At 42.7% G+C, this 27,735-nt stretch overlaps 3 protein-coding genes across 3 annotated transcripts in view; 1 reads left to right on the top strand and 2 right to left on the bottom strand.

Annotated features, from left to right (window-relative positions):
• pop5 (POP5 homolog, ribonuclease P/MRP subunit) overlaps nucleotides 1-27,735 on the top strand; it is a 270,905-nt gene that overhangs the window by 172,903 nt on the left and 70,267 nt on the right. The gene's annotated exons all lie outside the window — the stretch shown is intronic.
• On the bottom strand, nucleotides 12,593-13,943 carry LOC114669087 (myoglobin-like; the record flags this gene model as incomplete). Its single annotated transcript, XM_028825213.2, has 2 exons — nucleotides 12,593-12,802; nucleotides 13,698-13,943. Coding segments are annotated over 2 exons (390 nt in total), but the record flags the coding sequence as incomplete, so codon positions are not given.
• unc119.1 (unc-119 homolog 1) lies at nucleotides 14,606-21,628 on the bottom strand. Its single transcript, XM_028825137.2, has 5 exons — nucleotides 21,323-21,628; nucleotides 17,989-18,102; nucleotides 17,702-17,813; nucleotides 17,215-17,387; nucleotides 14,606-17,090 (listed from the first exon to the last, which is right to left on the bottom strand). The coding sequence occupies exons 1-5, from the start codon at nucleotides 21,561-21,563 to the stop codon at nucleotides 16,978-16,980; spliced, it is 753 nt and encodes a 250-aa protein (XP_028680970.1). The 5' UTR covers nucleotides 21,564-21,628; the 3' UTR covers nucleotides 14,606-16,977.

Raw genomic sequence — 27,735 nt, 5'->3', positions numbered from 1 at the left:
AGGTTATACTTGGATGGCTGGGTAGTGCAGGAAGACCTTCAGAGAAGTCTACCTTGTCAATTCTACATTTGACTGCAGAACAGATAACCTACCTTCATTTGTGTTATTTGTTCTAACATGGACTTGAAATGCTGAACCATCCCCACTCTGGCCAAGAGCCTACCCACCCTTTTGGGGGATTCCTCCACCTGTGGACCCAGAAGACAATACACTGGACAACAGTGTCTGCTCCCGGAGCAAACCTGCATTTCAATACCACTACAGACTAAGCCCACCACATACCTATGGACTAAGCTATCTATCTAATCTAATCTAATCTAATCTATCTTAAAGACAGACCTCAGTATGTGCGTCTTGGGAACTGCAGGTCTGACATTATGGTCAGCAGCACAGGAGCTCCGCAGAGGACTGTACTTTCTCCGGTCCTGTTCAGCCTATATACATCGGACTTCCAATACAACTCGGAGTCCTGCCATGTGCAAAAGTTCGCTGACGACACTGCTATCGTGGGCTGCATCAGGAGTGGGCAGGAAGAGGAGTATAGGGACCTAATCAATGACTTTGTTAAATGGTGCAACTCAAACCACCTACACCTGAACACCAGCAAAGCCAAGGAGCTGGTGGAGGATTTTAGGAGGCCCAGACCCCTCATGGACCCCGTGATCATCAGAGGTGACTGTGTGCAGAGGGTACAGACCTATAAATACCTGGGAGTGCAGCTGGATGATAAATTAGACTGGAGTGCCAATACTGTGCAAGAAAGGACAGAGCCGACTATACTTCCTTAGAAGGCTGACATCCTTCAACATCTGCAATAAGATGCTGCAGATGTTCTATCAGACAGTTGTGGCGACCGCCCTCTGCTACGCGGTGGTGTGCTGGGGAGGCAGCATTAAGAGGAAAGACGCCTCACGCCTGGACAAACTGGTGAGGAAGGCAGGCTCTATTGTTGGCATGGAGCTGGACAGTTTAACATCTGTGGCAGAGCGAAGGGTGCTGAGCAGGCTCCTATCAATTATGGAGAATCCACTGCATCCACTTAATAGTATCATCTCCAGACAGAAGAGCAGCTTCAGCAACAGACTGAGGAGATCGTTCCTCCCCCAAACTATGTGACTCTTCAATTTTCATAATGTTAATGTTAACATTATACAAAGATATTGTCTGTTTTTTACCTGCATTATTATCAATCTTTAATTTAATATTGTTTTTTGTATCAGTATGGTGCTGCTGGAGTATGTGAATTTCCCCTTGGGATTAGTAAAGTATCTATCTATCTATCTATCTATCTATCTATCTATCTATCTATCTATCTATCTATCTATCTATCTATCTATCTATCTATCTATCTATCTATCTATCCATCTATCTATCTACCTACCTGCCTACCACCTCCAAGTTTTCAGAGTCACTGTCCAGTTTGAAAACAGTTTGAAATTTCCAATTCTGGGGTTGATTCACCAGAACAGACAAGAGAGGAATGAAGGTCAGTAGGAACAAGACAGAATACATGTGTATATATGAGAGAGAGAGGTCAGTGGAATGGTGAGGATGAGGGAGTAGAGTTGGTGAAGGTGGACGAGTTTAAATACTTGGGATCAACAGTACAGAGTAATGGGGATTGTGGAAGAGAGGTGAAGAAGAGAGTGCAGGCAGGGTGGAGAAGAGTGTCAGGAGTGATTGTGACCCACCTACAGCCCTACCTTAAATCAAGAAGGACGGACTCATCCAAGCCAGTCTACAAAAGCTCCGACATCAAACAGAACTTGCAGTATGTTGGCCTCATAATCCAAATTTGTATCATAGCTCCCTTTTTAATTAAAAAGTAAATCTTGATTTAAGTGAAGTATTGCAGTTACTTAACGCCTGTAATATTCCCCTCCCTTGACTGCCTGTGTCTTTATTTAGAATTTCTTTCCCTTTGTCCTGATTGCCTACCTAGATGTCTGAATTCCAAACCTGATGCCCCTTTTTAGCTTTTCAGTTTCACCCCCAGTGCTGCCCCATACGCTGTATCTAAAGAATATGTTCCTCATTATGAATGGATCTTATACCACCTTTACGGAGAATCGCTGTGTTGTACTTTATTTTAAAATGATTTCTATGGAGAAGGACTGATTTGTCTTTGTCTTTGTCCTCTGACTCTCTCTTCATTGTGGAGACTTTAGAAGGCCTCACATCCCACAGACTTGCTAATCTTTATAAGGTTTTGCACTTTAGCATTTCTCCCCCTTGCTTGCCTTTTTGTTATCCTGAATAGAGCTGACCAGAAATGGTGACTTGGCCAGAGACGTCTGTCTGCTGCCTGAAACTACACATCTCACATTTGTTTATCATGTCACATGGTTATGATTTGCAAATATTCACATTATACTTTGCTTCTATATTATTTTTTTATGAATATCATCAATAATGTATTATTAAATGTGTAACTTGACTCCTGCTTCTTCTTTTATTGAGTCAAATTGCCTGAGGTTATAGATGTAAAAGTGCAGGGGGAAGAAGTGCTAAAGTACAAAAGCTGATCAAGTGTATGGAATTCGAGGTCCTCCATAATAAAAAGTACAAAAGGGGAGTCACACAGCACTCTACCGAAACAAAACAAGGACTTGTCAAGTAACACCACACAAAAGGAGTGCATACGCAGCACTCAGGAATACAACTTCAAATCTTTCATCGCTCACACTTTTCTTGTTTAAAACTGTCCAAAATGGTACCCAGGGCAAAGATCCAACCTGTGAGCGTCGCCATCTAGCTCCAGTATCGCCAGGACATTTGTTTTGGGAATGCGTCAGATTGACATCATTTTGGACCAAAACTCGGTGAATGTTTATCAGACAGCACTGGGGTCTCAATCCTTCCTAACGCATCATCAGCAGTATTTGGGGGGCTCAAGGTGGGCTTACAGCGGAGGGGACCAATAGACCGTACCAGCCTATACCACACTACTAGCATGTAGAATTATCTTTCTTAACTGGAAGACTGGAAACTGATGTTGCATATTATTGGAAATTGGAAAAAAGATCAAATTCTGGCCTACAGGATCTGTCTTTAAAACATGGTAGGACTTCCTTTTGTTAATCTTAGAATAGGCACACATATTGGGTATAGAGAATGGGTTTTCTTCCTCTGTTCTGGGCTTTCCTCTCTTTCTCTTGGGTAGTAGGGGTTGATTTTTTGTTCTTGTTAAGTTTTGTTTCATGTCTGTCCTCTTTTATATTTAAAATTTTATGTTTGTTTTCGGAGTTTGCATGTTCTCCCCGTGTCTGCGTGGGTTTCCTCCGGGCGCTCCGGTTTCCTCCCACAGTCCAAAGACATGCAGGTTAGGTGGATTGACGATTCTAAATTGGCCCTAGTGTGTGCTTGGTGTGTGGGTGTGTTTGTGTGTGTCCTGCGGTGGGTTGGCACCCTGCCCAGGATTGGTTCCCTGCCTTGTGCCCTGTGTTGGCTGGGATTGGCTCCAGCAGACCCCCGTGACCCTGTGTTCGGATTCAGCGCGTTGGAAAATGGATGGATGGATGTTTGTTTTCTAAATTAATTCTGAAATTATTTGGTGTACAAATTCTGTCTCTGATTTTATTCTTTAAATAAAATCAATTAATAAAATAAATATTAAAAATATCACGCCAATCCCTCCTGAATAACGAAACATCCTTGTTCTTATTAGTCCTTTGGACGAGGATTATTTTCTTGCTGTCCTGAAGTCTCTAACGCTTGCGCCCTTCCTCGTCACCTACACGCTAATTCCATTCTCATGATACAGGCGTACAAAATAACAGCAAAACGTTTTTAGATGAGTATTAGTCAGGGGAAAGGAAATAGTACAGAGGACTTCTGTAAACCTCTTCTGTTTTTGTCTTGTGTTTAATTTAAAAAGTTACGTATTGTGGTTTAATGCTGTTTACGTTCAGAAGAAGAACAAGAAAAAAGATGACGTGTTAACAAGGACAACTGCCCTGGCGTATTAACCGAGTCTGCCCCGTTTACTGAAATGAGCGTCCTGTGCCATTAGGGGGTCTATACCGCACCTCAGCCCGGAGTGCTATGGAGTGCGTGAAGGCACCTCGGTAACCGGGAATGCAAGGCGAGGCACTGGCCCGTAGAGTCGATACCGACCTATGAGCGCGCGCTACTCTCACGTGCGCGTGCGCGTGCCACTGGATCGGAGAAAGTAACAGTACAATGAGTGCTCTGCTGCTGCAAAATAACCTAAATCACATTTCATTCGCTCTCGTACAGGACAATAAAGGCAATATTGCTAAAAAATGGGCTATAAAATTGTATGTTATTTTAATAACGGTTGATCATATGTCACTCAGACATATTAACATTCTAAACAGTCCCGTTATTTAAGGCTCCTAACGTGGCGAAGCAACTTGAACAGAAACAAGTCCAGGGCATCTCGAAGGAGACAGAGCTCTGAGAGGCTTGACTCGCCGTGTGATCCGAGTGCAGTCTGCATGTCCTTCCGTAATTTCGTGGCCAGTCAGTCAGTCATTGTCCAACCCGCTATATCCTAACATAGGGTCATGGGGGTCTGCTGGAGCCAATCCCAGCCAACACAGGGCGCAAGGCAGGAAGAAACCCCGGGCAGGGAGCCAGCCCGCCGCAGGGCGCACACACTAGGGCCAATTTTGGATCGCCAATGCACCTAACCTGCATGTCTTTGGGCCGTGGGAGGAAACTCACGGAAACACGGGGATAACATGCAAACTCCACGCAGGGAGGACCCGGGAAGCGAACCTCAGGTCTCCTTACCACTGAGCCACCCTGTAGTTTCGTGGTGTGCCTCACAAATCTAAAGAAGCGCGGTCAGCTCAATCGAGGAATCCCAGTTCGTGGTGATTGGCCTCCCCTTCGGCGTGGGACCTCAAAACAGGAGATGTCGCATGTCGATTGGATTCCTACCTTGTGACAATAAATGAACTACAAGTCAGTAAAGGACCTCGGCATCTGCCCTTGTATACCAAATTGGGAACCGTGGGTAGAAAACACCCTTAAGTGTCCCGTACAGCAAAGCAGGGGTCATCGAATTTGGAAAGATCACTTCAAAAAACATAACTCCAGATCTAACAGCTCGACCTGTCCACTGACACACACCTGTCTTCTGGACAGCGCCATCACGATTATAACTCTGAATTTAACACCTCTATCTCGGCTTCGTTACCGAAAAGAGGCTCTCCTTAGTAACAAAATGAATACGCAAACACCCCACTAAAACTAAACGACATGCCTGCCATGCACATCACATAAGTCTAAGTAACTGAAACAATGCGTGCCAGTCAGAAGACTCGATGTTTGTCCGCTTGCTCCATTTTTATATTTTTAAGCTCCGTTGCAGCTCTGCGTGTGCTGTCACCTGTCACCTTATCTTCTGTGCTGACGGCTCATTCGGATGAGTCGCTTCTTTTAGCTTCAACAACCACAGGAGCTCAGGCGATGATGCAGAATTCCATCTGACTACCTTAGTGTAATAATACAGGATAATACAAAGACTAATAATAATAATAATAATAATAATAATTACCTGTTTTGCGTTGCTGACATGAACCGAATTCTTCTTGCTTCTGGCTTAGGTTTAAACATTAGGAAAGTAAGCAGGTCCCGGTCGCCTCTCCTCAACTAAACTTTAATAATTTTGTAAAACCACTAACGTTCAAAGCGAAAACATTAAACAACTCCCAGCATTTCGTCTGACCGGTCAGTGTGAATGGGGCGAAGACGACGCCCCCCGCACAGGTGAGCCCATTTTCCACTAATTTTCAACTGAGTCTGTCTGCACCCAATGGGCGAAGAGGGGGCGGGACTGCACTGCCCACCACAAGATTCCGATACGAGGTTCTTAGAGGAGGTGGAGACGGTAGCGCTGGTACTGTCAATGGGATGCGCATGGATGAAGTATTTTCAGAATTTAATCGTCTTTCTTGACATCAGAATTCAAATTGGTGATATTGCATGTTTTTTAAAGTTGATATTAAGTTTTCTAATTCTGATATCAGCATTTTCAAATGTTACATCCGGGCTCACAAGACAGCACAGTGGCGCAGTGGTAAGCAAAGACGCCCAGACGTTTTTTCAATAAATATGTGGACAACAATACAAATTTCCATACCGGATCGGTCGAGCCCCGGGTTAACAACGACCGCCACCAGTACTGTTAGCCAACAGGGTGCTGGCAGAAATTGGGCTGCTGTTGGCCGAAGAAGAAGAGGGGGGAGACGTGTTAGCAGATATGATGGAGAGAAGGAAGGTTGATATATTGTGCGTGCAAGAGACTAAATGGAATTGGAGTAAGGCCAGGTGGATTGGAGGCGGATTCAAATTGTTCTATCATGGTGTGGATGGGAGGAGAAATGGGGTAGGAGTTATTCTGAAGGAACAGTATGCCAAGAGTGTTTGGGAGGTGAAAAGAGTGTCAGGCAGAGCAATGATTATGAAGCTAGAAATTGGAGGTGTGATGATGAATGTCGTTAGTGCATATGCACTGCAAGTTGGGTGTGCGATGGGTGAGAAAGAAGATTTTTGGAGTGAGTTGGATGAAGTGATGAACAGTGTACCCAAGGGACAAAAAGTGGTGATTGGAGCGGATTTGAATGGACATGTTGATGAAGGGAACAGTGGAGACAAGGAGGTGATGGGTAGGTATGGTGTCAAGGAGAGGAATGAAGAAGCTCAGAGGATAGTGGATTTTGCCAAAAGGACGGACATGGCTGTGGTGAATATGTATTTGCACAAGATGCACACAGGTAGATTACATCCTATGCAGAAGAGTTGATCTGAAGGAGATTGAAGACTGCAAAGTGGTGGCAGGGGGAAGTGTAGTTAAGCAGCATAGGATGGTGGTTTGTAGGATGACGTTGGAGATCAAGAAGAGGAAGAGAGTGAGGGCAGAGCCAAGGATCAAATGGTGGAAGTTGAAAAAGGAAGACTGCAAGGTTGAGTTTAGGGAGGAGGTGAGACGGGCACTGGGTGGCAGTGAAGAGTTACCAGACAGTTGGGAAACTACAGCAGATGTAGTAAGGGTGACAGCAAGAAGGGTGCTTGGCGTGACATCTGGAAAGAGGAAGGAGCAAAACGAAACCTGGTGGTGGAATGGGGAAATACAGGAGAGTATACAGAGGAAGAGGATGGCAAAGAAGAAGTGGGATAGTCAGAGAGATGCAGAAAGTAGACAAGAGATAAAGTGCAAGGTGAAGAGAGAGGTGGCGAAGGCTAAAGAAAAGGCATATGATGAGTTGTATGAGAGGTTGGACACTAAGGAGGGAGAAAAGGACCTGTACTGATTGGCTAGACAGAGGGAGCACGCTGGGAAAGATGTGCAGCAGGTTAGGGTGATAAAGGATAAAGATGGAAGTGTACTCACAAGTGAGGAGAGTGTGTTGAGCAGATGGAAAGAGTACTTTGAGAGGCTGATGAATGAAGAGAACGAGAGAAAGAAGAGGTTGGATGATGTGGAGATAGTGAATCAGGAAGTGCAATAGATTAACAAGGAGGAAGTAAGGACAGCTGTGAAGAGGATGAAAAATGGAAAGACCATTGGTCCAGATGACATACCTGTGGAGGCATGGAGGTGTTTAGGAGAGATGGCAGTGGAGTTTTTAACCAGATTGTTTAATGGAATCTTGGAAAGTGAGAGGATGCCTGAGGAGTGGAGAAGTGTACTGTTGCCAATATTTAAGAATAAGGGGGTTGTGCAGGACTGCAGTAACTACAGGGGAATAAAATTGATGAGCCACAGCATGAAGTTATGGGAAAGAGTAGTGGAAGCTAGGTTAGGAAGTGAGGTGATGATTAGTGAGCAGCAGTATGGTTTCATGCCAAGAAAGAGCACCACAGATGCAATGTTTGCTCTGAGGGTGTGGATGGAGAAGTTTAGAGAAGGCCAGAAGGAGTTGCATTGCGTCTTTGTGGACCTGGAGAAAGCATATGACAGGGTGCCTTGAGAGGAGTTGTGGTATTGTATGAGGAAGTCGGGAGTGGCAGAAAAGTACGTAAGAGTTGTACATGGTATGTACGAGGGAAGTGTGACAGTGGTGAGGGCTGCGGTAGGAGCGACAGATGCATTCAAGTTGATGGTGGGATTACATCAGGGATCATCTCTTAGCTTTCTTATTTGCAATGGTGATGGACAGGTTGACAGACGAGATTAGGCAGGAGTCCCCGTGGGCTATGATGTTTGCCGATGACATTGTAATGGATAGCGATAGTAGGGAGCAGGTTGAGGAGAACCTGGAGAGGTGGAGATATGCTCTAGAGAGAAGAGGAATGAAGGTCAGTAGGAACAAGACAGGGTACATGTGTGTAAATGACAGGGAGGTCAGTGGAATGGTGAGGATGCAAGGAGTAGAGTTGGCGAAGGTGGATGAGTTTAAATACTTGGGATCAACAGTACAGAGTAGCAGGGATTATGTAAGAGAAGTTTAAAAGAGAGTGCAGGCAGGGTGGAATGGGTGGAGAAGAGTGTCAGGAGTAATTTGTGACAGACGGGTATGAGCAAGAGTGAAAGGGAAGGTCTACAGGACGGTAGTGAGACCAGCTGTGTTATATGGGCTGGAGATGGTGGCACTGACCAGAAAGCAGGAGACAGAGCTGGAGGTAGCAGAGTTAAAGATGTTAAGATTGGCATTGGGTGTGACGAGGATGGATAGGATTAGAAATGAGTACATTAGAGGGTCAGCTCAGGTTGGGTGGTTGGGAGACAAAGTCAGAGAGGCAAGATTGCGTTGGTTTGGACATGTGCAGAGGAGAGATGCCAAGCATATTGGGAGAAGGATGCTAAGGATAGAGCTGCCAGGCAAGAGGAAAAAAGAGCAAGGCCTAAGCGAAGGTTTATGGCTGTGGTGAGAGAGGACATGCAGGTGATGGGTGTGACAGAACAAGATACAAAGGACAGAAAGATATGGAAGAAGATGATAAAGGCTGTTTATCCCACCTGTTACTATCCTGTAGCTGTTACCCCTAATCCCTGTTGTGAGGTATCCTATAAATGTAGTCATAATGCAAACCTTACTTGATAACCAAAAAAATAAAGTGCATTAATTAGACCAAGAGATAAAACCAGATCATCCACCGGGGCACCGGTATTTGTAACTTAGTTCAAATTAAAACAAAAAATACATCACCACTTCAGAAAGAACGATGCAGTTTTAAATGCTGCTTATTGAACACCCACTTTCTTGGAAGTAAAACTGCTTTGGTAAATGATATTACATAGATTAAGCACAAAATTTGATTCGTCTTCTCACTGAAACCTGGTTTAGTAAATCTGACACACTCTTCCCCTAGGTGAGGTGGATACACATTCCTTCATAAATCCAGAGATACACGTCAGATTCGTGGCACTGGAATAATTCATTCTGTCAAAATGCAAATCAATTCTAAAAATTTAACCGACTTTACATCCTTTGAGGCACTCATTTTAAATACTAGAATAGACTTTAACATAATTGTAGTGACAGTCTACAGACCACCAGGGCCATATTCATTGCTCATGACTGAATTTGGCAATCATTTACCTGATTTAGCTATAAATAATGATCATGTAGTGATGATGGGGGATTTTAATATACACAATGATGTGGAAACTGACACTTTTAGCCAATGCTTTAGATAGATAGATAGATAGATAGATAGATAGATAGATAGATAGATAGATAGATAGATAGATACTTTATTAATCCCAAGGGGAAATTCACACAGTGTTTGTTAAATTCAGTAGGATTTTGTCAGATTGTCAAAGGTCCAACTCATAATTATAACCACACTTACTCTTTTGGCTGCTCCCATTAAGGGTCACCACAGCAGGTCATCATCTTCCATATCTTTCTGTCCTCTGCATCTTGTTCTGTTACACCCATCACCTGCATGTCCTCTCTCACCACATCCATAAACCTTCTCTTAGACCTTCCTCTTCCCTGGTAGCTCTATCCTTAACATCCTTCTCCCAATATACCCAGCATCTCTCCTCTGCCCATGTCCAAACCAGCGCAATCTCGCCTCTCTGACTTTGTCTCCCAACCACCCAACCTGAGCTGACCCTCTAATGTCCTCGTTTCTAATCCTGTCCATCCTCGTCACAACCAATGCAAATCTTAGCATCTTTAACTCTGCCATCTCCAACCCATATAACATAGCTGGTCTCACTACTGTCCTGTAGACCTTCCCTTTCACTCTTATTGATACCCATCTGTCACAAATTACTCCTGACACTCTTCTCCACCATTCCACCCTGCCTGCACTCTCTTCTTCACCTCTCTTCCACAATCCCCATTACTCTGTACTGTTGATCCCAAGTATTTAAACTTCTCCACCTTCGCCAACTCTACTCTCTGCATCCTCACCATTCCACTGACCTCCCTCTCATTTACACACATGTTCTCTGTGTTGTTCCTACTGACCTTCATTCCTCTCCTCTCTAGAGCATATCTCCACCTCTCCAGGGTCTCCTCAACCTGCTCCCTACTATCGCTACAGATCACAATGTCATCAGCAAACATCATAGTCCACAGGGAGTCCTGTCTAATCTCGTCTGTCAACCTGTCCGTCACCATTGCAAATAAGGGCTCAGAGCCGATCCCTGATGTAATGTTGCTGTCACTCTTTCTACTTTTGCTGCAATGGGCCAGCTATCTCAACTCTTCACTGCTACCTAGTGCCTGTCTTACCTCTTCTCTGAACTTAAACTTGCAATCTTCTTTTCAACTTCCACCATTTGCTCGTTGGCTCTGCCCTCACTCACCTCGTTTTGATCTCTAACATCATCCTACAAGACCACCATCCTATGCTGCCCAAGTCCACTTTCCCTGCCACCACTTTGCAGACTTAATCTCCTCCAGTCTCAAATGATGCAGTGGAGACTAATGAGAATGACCCAACAGATAGTCAAGAGAATGTTGATGTCACGGACTCAAGCAGCTTTAGCATCAGCACGAACTCCAAGTCTGAAGAGTCACCGACGTAGATGTGAACCAACAAGGTGGCAGACAAGAGATAAAGTATTCTATTAATCCCAAGGGGAAACTCACAAAACAGCCACTGCAGAAGCAGCCTGTAACAATGCCAAAGCTAAACAAAGGACCCCTTTCGGCTGTTTAAGCTTTTGCAGATTTCAAATAAAACTTTAAAGTCAATGTCTGACTTGACACAAATGGAAACATCTGTAATTACAGTTCTCTGAATAATCAACAAATACACTAGTGCCCCACTTTATAAATCCGACTAGTGTATATATAAATGCAGTACAGATAACATTTAATATGATAGAAAACAAAAAGGAAATAAAGGTTACTTAAAGTGCATTTGAAAAGAGGGGCTGACCAAGGCTCATTTGGAGTTCTCTAGTTTGTCGGCTTTTCTTTTAATATTGATATCAAAAAGGTACACTTTTTAAACACGAAAATCAAACGCAGCCTTGAGACACAGCAGCCCATTGTATACTTACCTTTTCTGGATGACCAAGCAAGTTAAACTTTCCCATAGACGCGTACAGGCTTATTTTTCCAGATGCAGATTTACAACAGGGGGCTGGATGGTGAACTGTGTGTGCCATTAACAGAAGGTAATTAACAGATTACTTAAACTGGTGGTGTTTTATGCTTAAGGCCTGCACCGTAAATACATGTTACGCCATAGTAATTCTATGGCCAATCCATTATCAGCACAACTAAAGAAAAAAACCTTGGCTTGGAGAAGGGCCACCTTCACCCATTGCTGCCCAACAACCCCCATGCCTACAATCCATGATATGGACTTGTTAAACCCAACCACCCACAGTACCCGAGTTTAAGTGGAAGGAATGAACAACATGTGCCAGGTTACATTCTACTAACCAGAAGCATCACCAAATAACAAGTTGCTTTAGTCCAGGAGCTGCTCATGTCACTTTGCATCTGTATGCTCTCGACTGGCTCTAATGTGCCAACTGCAACAAGATCTTCCTACCATATGTAGTAAAATCCACTAACTAGTGCAGAGTTAAATCCGTTTACACTAAATCGTTAATCTTTAGCTAACTACAGTTGAGCAAGACTCTTATCTGCTTGTACCGTCTGGATCAAATCCATTTCTTGGATTGCTAATAAGTGGAAATAAGAGCTCCCCAGCAGTACAAAACCCTTCCTTACAGGAGCAAGGGCATGAACACATTACAAGAAATTGTATCCTTAAACCCAGAATGCCCTCCAAAAACCCCATATTGCCATTTCCTTTGATTTCAGGCCACATGACACTGCAGAATATCAAACCAGGTTAGATCAAACCCATGTGATGAGGTACAACCACCAATATCCTTTAGTTCAGGGACAAGGACAGTTTTAATATCATAACTGTACTATGGTTCCCAACCAAACCTAGAAAGGGCCAAAATGACCTCACTTGCAAGATCATTTAACCCATACCAGGTGCAAACCAAGCTGTGCCACAATCAGTCACACATTGGCTCCAAGTCCAATGTATTGTTGTACCATAAAGGGTGGAAATCCTGATCTTGAGGACAAACCTCCTGTCTGGAAGTGACAGAAAGTGGTGTTTAGAAATCTCCCTAGAGAACCTAAAGGATCAAATATTAGTCAAATAGAAAACCCTGGGCACATCATCCCTTTAGTAGTTTTATTCATACGTGAGTCAAGCAGCATCAGATAAAGACAGCCAACACAAATAATCATTTATCAAACCCCAGTTCATCATAGCAATCTCCCATTTTAGTTTGAAATGTCTTCAGCACATCCTTCAGGGCTGTTTGTGAACCAGTGCTAAAGCCTTCAATCTTCTCTGCTGCCACTTCAACAATAACGTCACTGATGATCTGTAAAAGAAACCATCCATCATTTATAGCCAAGTAAAGATGGTTCAGAACTTCCAGGTCATAGAAGCAGCCAGCCATAAACAAAGCAAAATACGGTGCCAGTGTTAATACCTCAAAGGCACAATTAAAGAAATGCATGTACTATCAAGCAGCAGTTTGGTGTTCCTTCCAAAATTGAGCAGCTATGCCAAAGGCCCCATCATGAAGGTCACAATTAACCAGTTGTGCAACCAAAACTGCAAGAGCCATCCCTAAAACCTTTTGGTATAATGTAATGCAATTTTTGGAGATTAAAACTGTACAACTTTTAAAAACCCACACACATTCAAACTCCAGATAAGAGCACCAACTGTAGAGCAGTACAGTACAGTACAGATGAATGGATGTATAGAGAGGGGTCACCAAATTAGACAGCCTAGATGAAAACCTTTTTAAAACAGAAGATGGAAAACTTTGAGCAAACACTTAAACTGGACATTTTGGTATACACCCCATATGCAAACTTTTGAGAGACTACAGAAACATGCAGATTAGAGGATAGCACAATGTTTGGTAAACCTGGGTCAATTCCTGCTTTGTACACAAAAGGGATAATAGTTAAAGGTTGCAGTATTTGGCACATTAGTAAAAATTAAAAGACCCCTGAAGTCTGTCCTTGACTCATAGGGGACACTGGAATTCAAAGAGGGGCTTTTAAATGTATCCTCAAAAGGACAGAAACTACACTGGCATTTGCATTAACAAGGTTACAGAAAAGGGCTTCTCAAAGTCAGCCCCTTTCTGAAAGGGGATCAGAAACGCATTACACTACAGTCAGAAACCCAACTCTACAACTACTGTGTTCTACTAAGCAAGGCCATCACATCAAGCCTTTCCATCCAGTAAAGAGCAGTACCTGAAAGTAGACCTGAGGGATCTTATGCTGCTTGGCATGAGTTTCTGCCAAAGCCTTCACAGTTTTTGTGTCCTGCCCTCTATCTTGTAGGAATTCTGTCTGCTTGCAGAGGATGATTCCCCCATGGGCCTTCAGGTCAGGATTGTTCTGCAGCTGCTCTTTGGAAAGGTCAGCAAACTTGGGGAACAGCTTCTGACTCTCTGGTTTGGTCTCGAACAAGCTGGGGATATGAAGAGGTGAGAAGAGTTATAATTATCTTCCAATTTAGATACAATCCATTGTCCCATCGTGGCCATTTTAGATGTTAGCCTGGTGGCTCTCAATCGTAAGGTTGTCAGCTCGAATCCCATAAATGCCAAAAGGGACTCTGCTCTGTTGGGCCCTTAACCTGCAATTGCTGAGCGCTTTGAGTAGTGAGAAAAGCGCTATATAAATGCAAAGATTTATTATTATCGTAGTAAAGCAAAAAGCTAATAAAATCTTGTGACAAAGAGTCCAATAGATGACCAATTCTTAAGATTATCATACTTCTATTGTTTTTATCTAACAGAGTCAATTGATTTATAAAGTAGCTTTAAAAATAAATGTGCAGTGTTACCGGGAATGGAGTGTGTGTCTCCACAAATGTTCAATGACAAGGCAGAAGAAAACTGTCAGAAGTGGACTAAAGAGGCCTGCATGGCTGTCTTTTTTTTTTTTTTGTAGCGTCCACTTGGTAAATCTTTAAATTGCAGCTCTGAATGTCTTTTAACACATAATAGTACTATTAATTCCTTGCCTGGAAAAAAACACAAAAAAAAAAAAACACCACACACAATCTAGCACCTTTCTGTGATTTACAGGCAACCTCTAATTTGCAATCAGAACATAAAACCATTACTGACATGGAGGAAACCGCAAGCAAGCTGTGAAAAATCAAACTTCTCTTTATTACAGTTCTTGTCACAAAATAACATTTTGTACAAACACCTAAAACTTCATTTTTAGGACTTCATGACAGCAGGAATTTTACAAAATACATAAGACATCACCCGCTGTAAAGAGATGATAGATATTTAATGCTACGTCATTTTTTGAATGGAAAAAAAAATTTTTTTTTAAAAATACAGTATATACATATACTTTGTTCAGACACACATTGGGGAAAAAAACCTTTCAAGTCCACCCTGTATTCATCCTACAAAAACACATTTCTTGTACACAACTTTATGGAAAGTTAATGCACTTTATTTTTGGACTATAATTGGTCTGATAATCACATGGAAATCCCAAACGACAATCCCGAAATCCACTCAGAACAAAGCAGCCCAGGGAAACTAGAGATGACACCGCACTTCGAGAGAAAGGAAACCTCTTAGAAGGGTCTAAGGGCTGTATTCATTAAACAGTTACTTCCATGTCCGCAGTTGTGCTGCAACAGTTTTTCCTGCATAATGCTGCCATCTTACATCCTCCATTCACCCAGTGCTGCTAGCCCCCAGACAAAACACATGGACAGTTGCTCATTCTGGATAAGGAGTTACCAAGAGTCAGAAGAATGCCAATAGGCTATAGATGTGAAACGTTCCAAACCAAGGAGCCCACCAGAGCCCAAATATTTAGTTGGGGGCTGAATGTCTTTGCTCCTGTGCATCACACCCTGCCTGCCCCATCAGTACCACCCCACGATGGGCATCCAAACCAAAGCTGCCTCAACTTGAAGCATCCTGCACAAGACCAAGCCCTTAATCTCTTTACTAAAGGAGCCTGGCCACCCAGGCATTTCTTTCGAAGGGGTACAAACACTTTATTCTTAGTTTTTAGCCGCGCAAGTGTGGCCACAAGAACCATAAACATCTTTCAGTCATTCTGGATACTTTAATAGTTATTTTGATATTAGTATATTTCAAGCATGAAGTCCGCCAGTGTTAACATCACAATTCACTAGGGAAAAGGAAAATGCTAACCTGGACAAGTAACAACAACAATGGAATGTTTCTATATACTGAATATACATTAATATATTGCACCGAACTTTGCTGCACTTGCTCCAAGAGCATGAATGTCTACCAAACATCTACCTCCCACTTAAAAAGGCACAGGTGTTGCAATTCAGTCGTTCTCGGCACACAATGGCACTGACCCAACAAACACACATACCTCAAAGCAGAGAATATTTTGCAACAGACTACAGATATGCATATGTGCTCTCAATCGATGGGACACAATCAGAAGATGTCCCCCACCATTAAACACTACCCAAATAAGCCCTGCAACAGGAATGCCTCTTAGTATTTAAAGAGACGGATCCCCCACAACCTTTCCATAAAATCAACATGTTTTAAAATGCAAGGTAAAAAGATATTGGAGTGTCCAACAAATACTAAAGACGCACCAACAAAAGTAAAATATCACCAGCAAGTTATTTCAAGTGACCTCTAAACACCAGTGCCGTGATCAAGCAGGCTTAGTACTCAACTTACGTGGAAGGGGTGCGGGTGTGGTCTGAAAACCGGTGTGAGCACGGAGGAAGTTCACTTTCCATTGTGAAACCACAAGTGCTCTCCAATTCCTGGGAGTGTGCAAACAGCTTTTGTCTTTTCCCAGGCAAACTGATTAAACCACCTACTGTGGGCTCGCGAAGTCAGGATGCTAAATAAAGAAAAAACAGAACAGAAAAACCCCAAAGCCCAACTATGATCAAATTGGTTCCAAGCACACACGGATGCACACAAACACGCATACACCCCTACTGGGGGAAAGCATCATAGCAAAGTGGACTTGCTGTTATATTCTGATCCTTACGGCAGTGCATGATATCCTAGTATATGCTTCAACCCTACATACCATATGGTTTCCTTGTCCCACCTAAAAGGTTTCCAAAAAAGTCAAAGTAAATAACATCCATACTGTCAGCTTCATAGATAGCCATCTTCTTGGCCTTTTTCTGGTGGTCCAAGATAGTACTTGGCCTCCTTCCTTGATAACAAAGAACTGCAGCATTAACAAAATGAGAGTAATGTGCATAGGAGTGCCATTAGATGCTCCACACATTCATGCCATTCGTATCCAGAGCCTGGAAGGTCTACTGAGTGGTGATCATATTTCATTTGCATGTGGCTCTTTGTAGTTGTAGGATCAAAATGTACTTCAGGCCAATGTAAAGAAAATGGGGTTGACCAAAAGAATGTGGAATATGGGCCAGGCTGGTAACTTGCTGGATTCATCTTGGGCAGAAGCAAGGGAGCTTCTTTCTGTAAGGCATAGGCCACCCCAAGAGGTACTTGTCCTTGCTGCCAGCCTACTGCCCTCCATTGTAAGCATAGTCAGCCTTATTGTGCATCACCAGCTTGTTGTCCACAAAGTAGAAGCTGTCTGATCTAGTTTCATAAGGATGTTCCACCATCTGGTGAACTGCAGGAAAAAGAGGAAAAAAAAAAAAAAAAAAATGCAAGACTCAACACATTAGAAAGCCAATAAATGTTTAACCCAGGCAAATCTTAAAATTTACATGAATTATGAAAGAAAAAGCACCCACTGAGGTCCTCTGGCAGTTGCGGAAATTCATATATGTGTTCGCAGGTGTTGCGGCTGTTGGGGATGCAGAATCCAAAGTCAAAATCAAAACTTTTAAGCAGACGGTCCCTAAAGTAATGGCGCTCAATCATCCGGAAGTTATTAACAGGTCGGTCTCCAACTGTAAACTCCACTCTGAGAAAGAATACACATGCGCAGTCATTACCAAGGGTACGTAGGTATTCAGCATTCTGAAGGTGGCACACTGTGCTCATGCAAATCCTTCTTAATGAAACACATCCATAATATGAACTTTGATTTGCACACTGTTAACACTCAGCTGTATTTGCTTTAATAACTTATTTGCAGAAACCTGATTTCTAAAATGCCATTTAAACACTTATCCCAGTTTGGAAAACCATATTAACAGATGTAGATTATCCATGAATACAGAAAGATTACTTCACGACTAAAGGTCTGACATTCCGTAGAGAACTATAAATGCTTACGTGGCTCCAACAGTTCGCAGCCGAAGAAAAGCTGGAGTGAATTGATAGCGGACAAACCTCCCAGCACTGGAATCAAGATCACCATTCTCCTCATCCTCTTCTTCATCAGGATCTAGAAATATGAAAGGTCAGGATGAGCTGCACACAGACTCCCATTTGTTAGGCTACAGCGATTTTATTTCTGTGGAGAATCCACTGGGGTCAAGAGAAGGAAGCAGCAAGACTTCCTTGACTTTTCACCCTGCAGTGCCACTGGTCCTCTTTCCTGCAAATGCAGGTCCTCTTACCCGAGCATGGTGGTTTGGCAATCTCAAACAGAACAGTGCCCGTTTCCAAGTCCCGTATCTTGAACCTTGTGAAGTCTATGTTGTACACATTGTCTTCTGGCTTACACAAGTAATCTGCAAGTGAAACAACACAGCACATTGAGTGAGTGATGGGTCCCCGGCAAAGAGCCTAAATCAAGAAACTGAAAAGAAATGCAGCCGTCAATGATTTTCTTATAAAGAATCAGCAAAGGTTCTTTGACCAATGGAAAAAAAAAAAAAAAAAAACTTCACGCTCACTTTGCAAACAATGCAAAAATAGTCTGATTCCACATGTCTGACCCAGAATACAAGTAACTGCTGCTGTTCCTTCTCCCTCAAGGATTTTTTTTTTTTGTGTATGTGGGACACGAAAGTAGTCGAGATTTTCAGAATTAGGTTTGTACTGTTGCTGATTAAGGGTATACAGGTAAAAGTGTTAACCCTCTTCAATCTCAACCATTTTACTGTACATATGAATTTTTTCCATCCTTCTCCATCACCACACCAACTTGTCAAAACAACAGACACTTGCATTCATATCAGACTACGCGCAACATAAAATCGACAATAAAAAAAAAAAAATTCTACCCCTCAAGCTAACCTTGCTTCATTGGTAAAATGCTGGTCAGAATTCTGTTAATAGGCAAAGCTTGCAAGAGGACCTAAATATAAAAAAAAAATCTTCAAACTATACAACTTACACAGAATCTAACAAAGATGCTTTATTTCACCTTATCATTAAAAATATATATTATTAATATCCACTTATCCATCTATTGCCAATGTTGTGCTAGCTATCCACAGAGTTAGTTTCAAAAAGAAAGTGTACTTCAGTCTGGAAACGTTTGTTTGTTGACTAATCCAATTTATATAATGTGATCAGAAGGAAGTCCAAACACTCAGCCAAAACTTTCAAAATGCATTCATGTACTTAATACATGTACCAAAAAAAAAAAGCAGAAACACCAAAAAATGCCCCCAGCCTTGGGGGGAAAAAAGAAGCAATATGACACACCTATTTCCTGTGCTGCAACACCAAAAAATGGACACGAGTTATATCTGACGCTGGCGACATGGAGAAGAAAAATTAAAATAGATATAGAATCAAAATACACAACTAGTCTTATATATTTCAATCCTAACAAAAACAACCCTCTAATGTGCACATGATCAATACAAAATAAAGAATAACCATCCATCCATCCATTTTCCAACCCGCTGAATCCAAACACAGGGTCACGGGGGTCTGCTGGAGCCAATCCCAGCCAACACAGGGCACAAGGCAGGAAACAATCCTGGGCAGGGTGCCAACCCACCGCAGGACACACACAAACACACCCACACACCAAGCACACACTAGGGCCAATTTAGAATCGCCAATCCACCTAACCTGCATGTCTTTGGACTATGGGAGGAAACCGGAGCGCCCGGAGGAAACCCACGCAGACACGGGGAGAACATGCAAACTCCACGCAGGGAGGACCCGGGAAGCGAACCCAGGTCCCCAGATCTCCCAACTGCGAGGCAGCAGCGCTACCCACTGCGCCACCGTGCCGCCCATAAAGAATAACCTTATCTACTAATTGCTGCATATATGCAGAGTTAAATGTAAAATAGCCAATTCTGTCACAGATGAACAGAAGAAAAAAAAAATTGTTAAAACTAAATCTGCAGAAAATAAAATGCAGTGACAGGGACGAGACTATTCTTCTAATCTTACTTGGATATCTGTACACTGTACATACAAGTTAATCCAATTCACAAAACATAAACCCACTTTTATATATAAAAAAACAGGCTATCAAAAGGTGGAGATCAGTGCTTTGCTGGGCCTGCCTACTCAGTTACCCCAGGTTATTTTATGGATGTTTTACCAACAAAACTAGTGTGCAGTCCATCACAATGAAGTATTAAAATGCAACTATGTGCTTTTAAAGAGTAAAGAAAATGTTTAGAGAGATGGGTTACAAAAGGCACACATTAATGTGGTTCAAAGTTTCTACTCTGTAAGAAACAAAGGCTTAGGAAACACTGCAACGATATAAGCAATGATTTTTGGACAAGAAGCTTATTTTTATTCCATGGTTGCAGACTTTCTACAACCCCTTGGATCTGTGACTAGTACCAAAAATTCACTCCACAGGCACACTCCACTTCCAATAAAGAAACTCTGTAAAGTACAGCCGAGTGACTAAAAGGATCACAAAGTCACCCCTAGGACAGTGTCAGCTGCTGCAAATCTATATCCAATGGCAGCATTACTCATTAGCTCAACTCATTCTAGCATTTAACAGGTTAGGGGATAGGGAAAAAACTATTTTATAGCTTTACCCAAAAATAAATCGCCTGCAAGGCTTTTAGTACACCGCCGTTGATTTTGGTTTACACTCTTCTCAAGAGAGTGCCACCAAATTATTTAAACTGTTCTTCATTGCTTTTCATTCGGGTAGATGCTTCACATTTGTGGTGTTTGAAGTGGCTTTAGTCTGCCTAGGTAAAATTCTTTGAATTGCTAGAACAGCACTATATAAATTAATAAAATTACATTTTGAGGGCACAGTGAGATACAATCTTCTGTAAAAGTAGCAATTAAAAAAAAACACATTGACAGACACTAAATATGTTCTTCTAAACATACCACAAAAGAATTACTAAATACAACAAATGCTCTGCACCTTGCTGTACAGTATGATGGCATCTACCCCTCTGTGAGGGTCATCAGGCAGCCCACTTTGAAAAACTGCAAAGAAACAAATGTTACAACTCCACAAAAGGTGGGATTTATGGGACAAAGTGCAGACAGCCTTGCTAAGTCCTAAGAAAAAAAAAATCAAAAACTAACCCGCTAATTTCTGCATTACAGTTGTAAACATAAATTACAATAGTGCTTCTCAGTAATAATAAATAAATCCTGCGGCACAACAGTAAATTAAAAAAATACAATTAAACGCAAACTGAAACGCAAATTTAGCAAATATAAATCCCCTAACCAATCCACTTCCAGTTTTAAGCGAAAGCTGTTTTAAATGCAGGTATTAAAAAAAAATTATCTGGACCGGCTCTTACCACCTTCACTGGCACCAACACCATTTAATGCCAGGGCTCTGTAACACAAAGGTTGAGAACCCCCGTGCCGGAAAAGTACAATCCAAATATGGGAACTAACTCAAGGCTTGGGGCGGCCTGCAGCGTCAGCCGACAGCAAAAATGGACCGGGGCCTTTACTTACACGCGACAAACTGAGCCGGTCACATCCGTGTCACCGGTCCCCTATCCCTAAGGCCTCGTGACGTTCCTCATCCCCCGTGCTTACCGCGAGTGACGGTCCGGAGAGCCAGCACCTCCTCGGGTGTGATGTCTCGATCCAGCGCCCTGAGCTCATCTTCCGTTACCACACGTCGGTCTACGGCGTCGTTCGTCGGATTCCGCTTCGATTTGAGCCGCTTGAGGACGCCACCTCCCGCCTTGCGCTCTCGAGTGGGCCCAGCGTCGGTTCGGCTGGCCGCCTCGGTGTCGTGGCTAGGCTCGGCTCGCGGGTCAGGGTTGCTCATCATCGCGCTAGCTCCGCGAGCTCTTGCAAGATGGCCTCTCGTCTCTATTAGGAGGAGGGAGGGCGGGGCTTCATCATCTCCGGCGTCTAATTGGTGGGAAACAAGCCGCCGTTACCATGGTAACTCTAACATTGTTCCTCGGCTGTTTATAGACCGTGAGGAGGCGGGAGTGATCGCACGAAACTGACAGATATATGGAGAACCGAACAAGCCAAAACCTTTATAAAGCAGTGTTCTGATGTCTCACTGCGCCCTCCTGTCGATGAAGACTTACGTCCATATTAATGCGAGATTAATGTGAGAGCAAAGTAACACAGAATTCTGACAGGCACTCTGGTCAGGTATGGAGGTGATCTATGACGTGTTAGCACATTTGGTCAACTGCAAATCATCTCAGAAAACTAGGCCAAAAATCAGATGTACCCCCACCACACACAAAAAAAAAGAAAAAAACAAAACAAAAAAACAGCTACAGTACCTGATTTGGATGAATGACGCAGGTTTAACGACGAAACAGTAGTGAGTTAGATTATTAACAATGACGTGACTTTACATTACTGAGACTGGATCGGAGAAAGCAGAGAGCAGTAAGCTGTATTAGTAGTACAGTACACATAACCACCTTAACGATTAAAAAAGGTAAAGGTAATCAACGTTTCTGAAGAAAAAAAAAATCAAACCGTAGGCGGTGGATTATCACTAGCTTCACTTCACCATTTATACAGTCGGTGTCTAAAGAAAGCGTTTTCCAAGAGCACAGATTCAAACATCCCAGCAACAAATCGTTCTGTCCTCTGGCCATGCAGCAGCCGATGCGATATCATCGACCTCACAATGCTGCACTATAAAACCTGCGTATCTTTTTTTTTTTTTTGCCCCGAGCTATTAAGGCTCCGACCTTGCATACAGTCATTCATTTGATCATACCGGTGTCTAAAGCTTCACTGTGGAAAGCAACCGCGCTGCTTAACCCCCTGTTTGCACTTCTTACAGCTCATTTATTTATCACTTCCGTTTGTTGCAAGTGGTACCAAATAGACCAGTCTTTGAATGCCTGATATTTACATTTTGTGCCTGAACTGTTGCTCTTTCATTAATGTTTATTTAATAACTTGTGTACTGTATTTTCAACAAAGCTTTGAGGTTTCTGTGCTAGCAGGTCTAGTAACAAATACACTTAACTGTAGCACAAGGCTTAGCAACCACAAGAGTAACCTACAGACTAAGCCTGGAGGTGAAAGGGTCCCAGCAGGTCATGGAATCCCAAAAATAAATAAATATTGTACATATTTTAATGAGGGTGACCAAAAAGACACCACTTTACTACACTGCAGGCAGCATGGCATAGCAAGTTAAGGATTTTGACCTCAAACCCTGAGATTGTGGGTACAAATCCCTCTACTGACAATGTGAATATGAGCAAGTCACTTGTAAGTAATTGTGTTTCAACAGTAAGTCAGCATGGATAAAGACAGTAAGTAAATGTGAACGTACTCTGTTCTCATCTACATACTTCATAATAATAAAACGTGTGTGTGTGTGTGTGTGTGTGTGTGTGTGTTCTGTTCCTCTGAGCAATCTGATCGTTCAGTTTCATTTTGGCTGCTCGGCCAAAAGTGACTGAGACAGGAAGACAGGTGTCACATAAGGATGCGGAGGAAAGTGGAGTCAAGTCAAGTTGGGGAGCATGCACTAGTACAGTGCGTTGCTGCACCCACTACACAACAAAACAACTCGGGATCCTGGTTGACAACCTCCCACGCGGACACGCGGTCTAATCCCACCCTCTGGAAATGACCCTCTATCTGCCACAGCCAGGTGTTATGGAGGTGACCCCTTGGCCTGGTCCAGCCACTCGGGTCCCCAACAATGAGGATCTTATGAGCCGGATCACCTTCGGGGAAACGCACCACATGGCCATAGTGCCGTAACTGACGCTCCCTCACAATGCAGGTAATGTGCCTCATTCGGGACTCCATGAGCAACCGCTCATTCAACACAAAGTCATACTAACGGTACCCAAGGATTCTCCGAAGAGACACAGTACCAAAGGAGTTCAGTTCACTGGATAGCGTCCATGTCTCACAACCATATAGCAAGATCTTGGACCTTCGTCCTTTTGTAGATATCGGGAGCGCCACACACCCCTTTCCAGAGGCCTCATGACATCCCCTCCCGCTCTCCCAATCCATCTACCAATTTCATAGGAAGAGTTACCCGAGACATGAATGTCACTGCCAAGGTAAGTAACCCTCTCGATGAGGTTGACACTCTCTCTGCAGACAGAAACACAGCTGATGGCTAAGCCCAAGATCTCATTAAAGGCCTGGATCTTGGTTTTAATCCAGGACACTCACAAGCCAAGACACTCAGACTCCTCACTCAGTCTCTCAAGTGCCCAGATCAGAGCCTCCATTGACTCCACGAAGATCACAGCATTGTCAGCAAAGTCAAGATCCGTGAATCTTTCTTCACCAACAGATGCCCCACAGCCGCTGGACCCCACGACCCTGCCCAACACCCAGTCCATACAAGCACTGAATAGAGTAGGAGCAAGAACACACCCGTGACAAACCCCAGAATCAATTGGGAAAAACGCAGCAGTCCTGCCTTCATTATGCACAGCACTCACAGTACCAGTGTACAGGCCGGCCACGATATCCAGCAACCTTGAGGGGATCCCGCGAACCCACAGGATGTCCCACGGGGCAGCTCGATCAACTGAGTTGAACGCTTTGCGAAAATCGACAAAGGCTGCAAAGAAACTCTGCCGATATTCGCGTTTGCACTCCATGAGAACCCTCAGTACCAGGATGCAGTCGATGACTTCTTAGGTGTAAAATCAGACTGTTCCAGTCGCTGGTAGGTGAGCAAGTGATCACGGATCCTATTGAGGATGACCCTAGCAAGCACCTTACCCGGCACCGAGAGCAGTGTTATCTCCATGTAGTTGCTGCAATCCAGGCGATCACCCTTCCCTTTCCATATAGGAACGACAAGTCCTGTTTTCCAGTCAGTAGAGATGATGCCACTCTCCCAAATGGAAGCAAAGATTGCTTGCAATGCCAGGAGGACAGCCTTACCACCAGCCTGGAGAAGTTCACACCAGATACCACAGATCACTGCAGTCTTTCTCCCCCTCAGCTGGTTCAGCACCTGTGCCATCTCAGTGAGACAGAGGTTCACAGCTAATTGGAGGATCAGCCTCAAGGACCGTGGACCCAGAGATATCCGACGTCCTCGCCGGAGGATCAGCTTTGAACAACTGCTCAAAGTAGCCAGCCCAGGCTGAAAGGTGACGGTTGCCATCAAATGCAGGCTTCTAAGTGAACACGATCAAGTGTGGATGCATCAGACAAGACAGGTAAGGGTATTGAAGAAAAGGCAGGAGACATCAAATATTTTTAAAATTATTCTATTACCAGTCAAAAGACCGGTAATATAGTTAGTCTAATGCATAAAAGTGTCCTAAACAGTCTCAGATTAAATGAGGTAATCGCAAAACAGATTAAGATATAATTCTTAATACATATTTAGGATTACAGTGACAAAGAGAATAAGATAAGCACACATTATACGGTAAGATATATATAAAAGAACCAGAACTTACAGGTAGAAGTCATCCATCCATTTTCAAAGCATAGCTACCAAGAGGAGAGTCGCAGAGAAGTTGGAACAACCTCTGGATAATGCACCAGCCCAGCGCACAAACACTATATATATATATATATATATTATATATATATATATATATATATATATATATAAGGGGCTAATTTAGTATTGCCAATCCATCCAATCTGCATGTGTTTGGACTGTAAGAGGAAACCCATGGAGGCATAGGGAGCACCCATGACTTGAGCCCTGGTCTTACTGTTGCCATGCAGTAGCACTACCGCTGTGACAGGCTGAATGTGAACATGAGATTCTCAAATCCAGCAGACTCCAGTCAGGGTCACTAGGTCCTCAAGCCTATTCTAGAATCATTGGTCATAGCCTCATATAGGACATTCAAGAACAACAATTTTCCATTGTGGCTTTAAATGTGTCAAATCGTGTAACTTCAATTAAAAAACACTGTCCCCGAGCCTAGAGTTAACACTGTCAACAAAGCAAGAATAAACATGGATGGCAAGCCATTTCATTACAGGGCATGTCTGGACATTGTTAGTCAGAAGATCTGCTTGTCTGGGATCCAAGTGGTCATAGAAAAATTACCATAGGGACTTCTACCTTAGTCTTGTCACTGCCCAATTTTGCCTAAAGAGGACTACAAGTCTCTGGAATGAGGTATAAAGTCTTCTGAATAGACGTTCTTCCTATTATAGACTATACTAACAGTGACATGGACAAGAGTCACTAGTACTGGACTTTTGTGGCTGTTTCAGTCCACAGTAGCTGTCAAAATAAAAGGGTTACTACATAGAGGTCTCCTTAGGGAAATTTAAGACTCAACTTGGATGTTGTTTTGGAGGAATTAGGTGGCTAGGACTAGCGAGCTTTGTTGGGATGTTAAGCTTTTAAAACAGAAAAGTTGACAGTTAAAGCACACACACATTGCTGAAGCTATTTGTTAACCAAGTAAGACTAACAGACTAAATCGGTCACATCTCTTTTGTCAGATGTTCATTTCTTTATTCAGTTGGTGTCTGAAAATGACATTTTCTCATTTTGTATTTACTGCATAAATCACATTCTATGCACATCTAAGGTGTTTAAATGGTTTAATTATTCTCCTTTTTGAAAGTCCGATTATTTCTACTGCTCTTGGTCCCTTTATTGCACCCTAACTGCAAGAAAGCACAAGCTGCAAACAGACTGAAAGTTTTAAGAGCTGCCAAGTCAGTGTTCCACCTCTACAGACGTACAACAGTCTTACTTGGAAGCAAGAAAAGACATGTAGCTTAAAAAAAAAAAAGTCAAAACCTTTTACATTCCCCCTAAAGTGCATATGACACCATTTAACCTTTAATACATTTGTACTTTGAGAAGCTCACAGCACACCCAATACAGGCTGCAGTATATTGTGGAAGTTAAATCAAAGTGGAGGAACCAGGCCAAGACCTCAACAACTCTGAATGCTTTCTTTACTTTGTTAACTTAGACTTCCTTTAAAAGGGTATGAGATACAGCAAATGGGAAACTTCAGGCAGAATTGTGTTACCTGACTTTGCCAAGATGTGGAATTGTTCTTTGTATTTCCCATTGGGCATAAAAGCTGTAAACAGCCTCAGGCTAGCCAGTCCAGCAACGAAGTATTAAAATATGTGGCTCAACAGCCAACGTCATTCAGGAAACTCTATGGTTAATGAGTTACATGGCTGGATAAAACCAGTCTGTACCTCATAAAACAGCAATTTCATGTAACATTTTAAAATAATTAACCAGTCTCACCAGTGCAGGTCAGCATTCTGTTGTGATAAGTACTCCACGGACAAGTGACTTGGGCCCCTCAAACACTCCTTATGCTGCAAGGTGGGTTTTATCCACCAGTACAGGTCAAAATTGATGGTGAACAAAAAAGGGGAGCTAGTGTCCACCTTAATAAAACAACAATATATCTTCCTGGTTACTAGAGTTACGATGTAAAATTTTAAAAGTGGCTAGACCATGTTAAAATGTCAGAAAAAAACAAATGCCAAATAAGGGTCTAAATATGAAGACTGGTCTAACTTAAGGATAAACCACATATAAAATAGAAAACATGGGGTCTATGTTATTTAGATTTCAAACTGTCTTAGACACGTAGCACAGCTAGTTGTAAGGATAAACGGATATTAAAACAGACATTTAAATTACAGTAACTTAACAGTCTGTTGCATTCAACACTTTAGGCCAGTACAAGTGGCATTTTCTATGTTAGAATGAAAAGCAATTCTACACATCAAACAGGTAAGATGGCAGTCACACACTCGGTGAGGTCAATAATCACACATCACAAAACAGGGTTTAGACAAAATAGCACATTTATTTTAAAGAAAGGACCATCACTCATTCAAATTGCTTTGGATGTCAAAATTAAAAAAAAAAAAACATTTAAGAGGCTTTCCTAAAAGATCTTGGCCAAAGATACAGAGAGTGCCCCGGCTCCTCTGCAGAAACACTGTCCCCATTCATATGAAACAAAAAGATATGCAAACACCCTTCTGTCACTTATACGGTCTGTGTGGCATTA

The sequence above is a fragment of the Erpetoichthys calabaricus genome, chromosome 18 (assembly GCF_900747795.2).
Source record: "Erpetoichthys calabaricus chromosome 18, fErpCal1.3, whole genome shotgun sequence".
In the NCBI taxonomy this organism is placed as follows: domain Eukaryota; kingdom Metazoa; phylum Chordata; class Cladistia; order Polypteriformes; family Polypteridae; genus Erpetoichthys; species Erpetoichthys calabaricus.
Note: the sequence above shows the minus strand (reverse complement) of the source record. Positions and strands in the feature narration are given on the sequence as shown.

Bases quoted from the DNA above. Each gene is read 5' to 3' on its own strand.
- unc119.1 (XM_028825137.2), bottom strand. From the start codon at position 21,563: ATGATGAGCAACCCTGACCCGCGAGCCGAGCCTAGCCACGACACCGAG. The intron at 18,103-21,322 runs GTAAGCACGGGG...TTTCACTTGCAG, and splicing joins TCTCCGGACCGTCACTCGCG to ATTACTTGTGTAAGCCAGAA. The intron at 17,388-17,701 runs GTAAGCATTTAT...ATTCTTTCTCAG, and splicing joins CTGCGAACTGTTGGAGCCAC to AGTGGAGTTTACAGTTGGAG.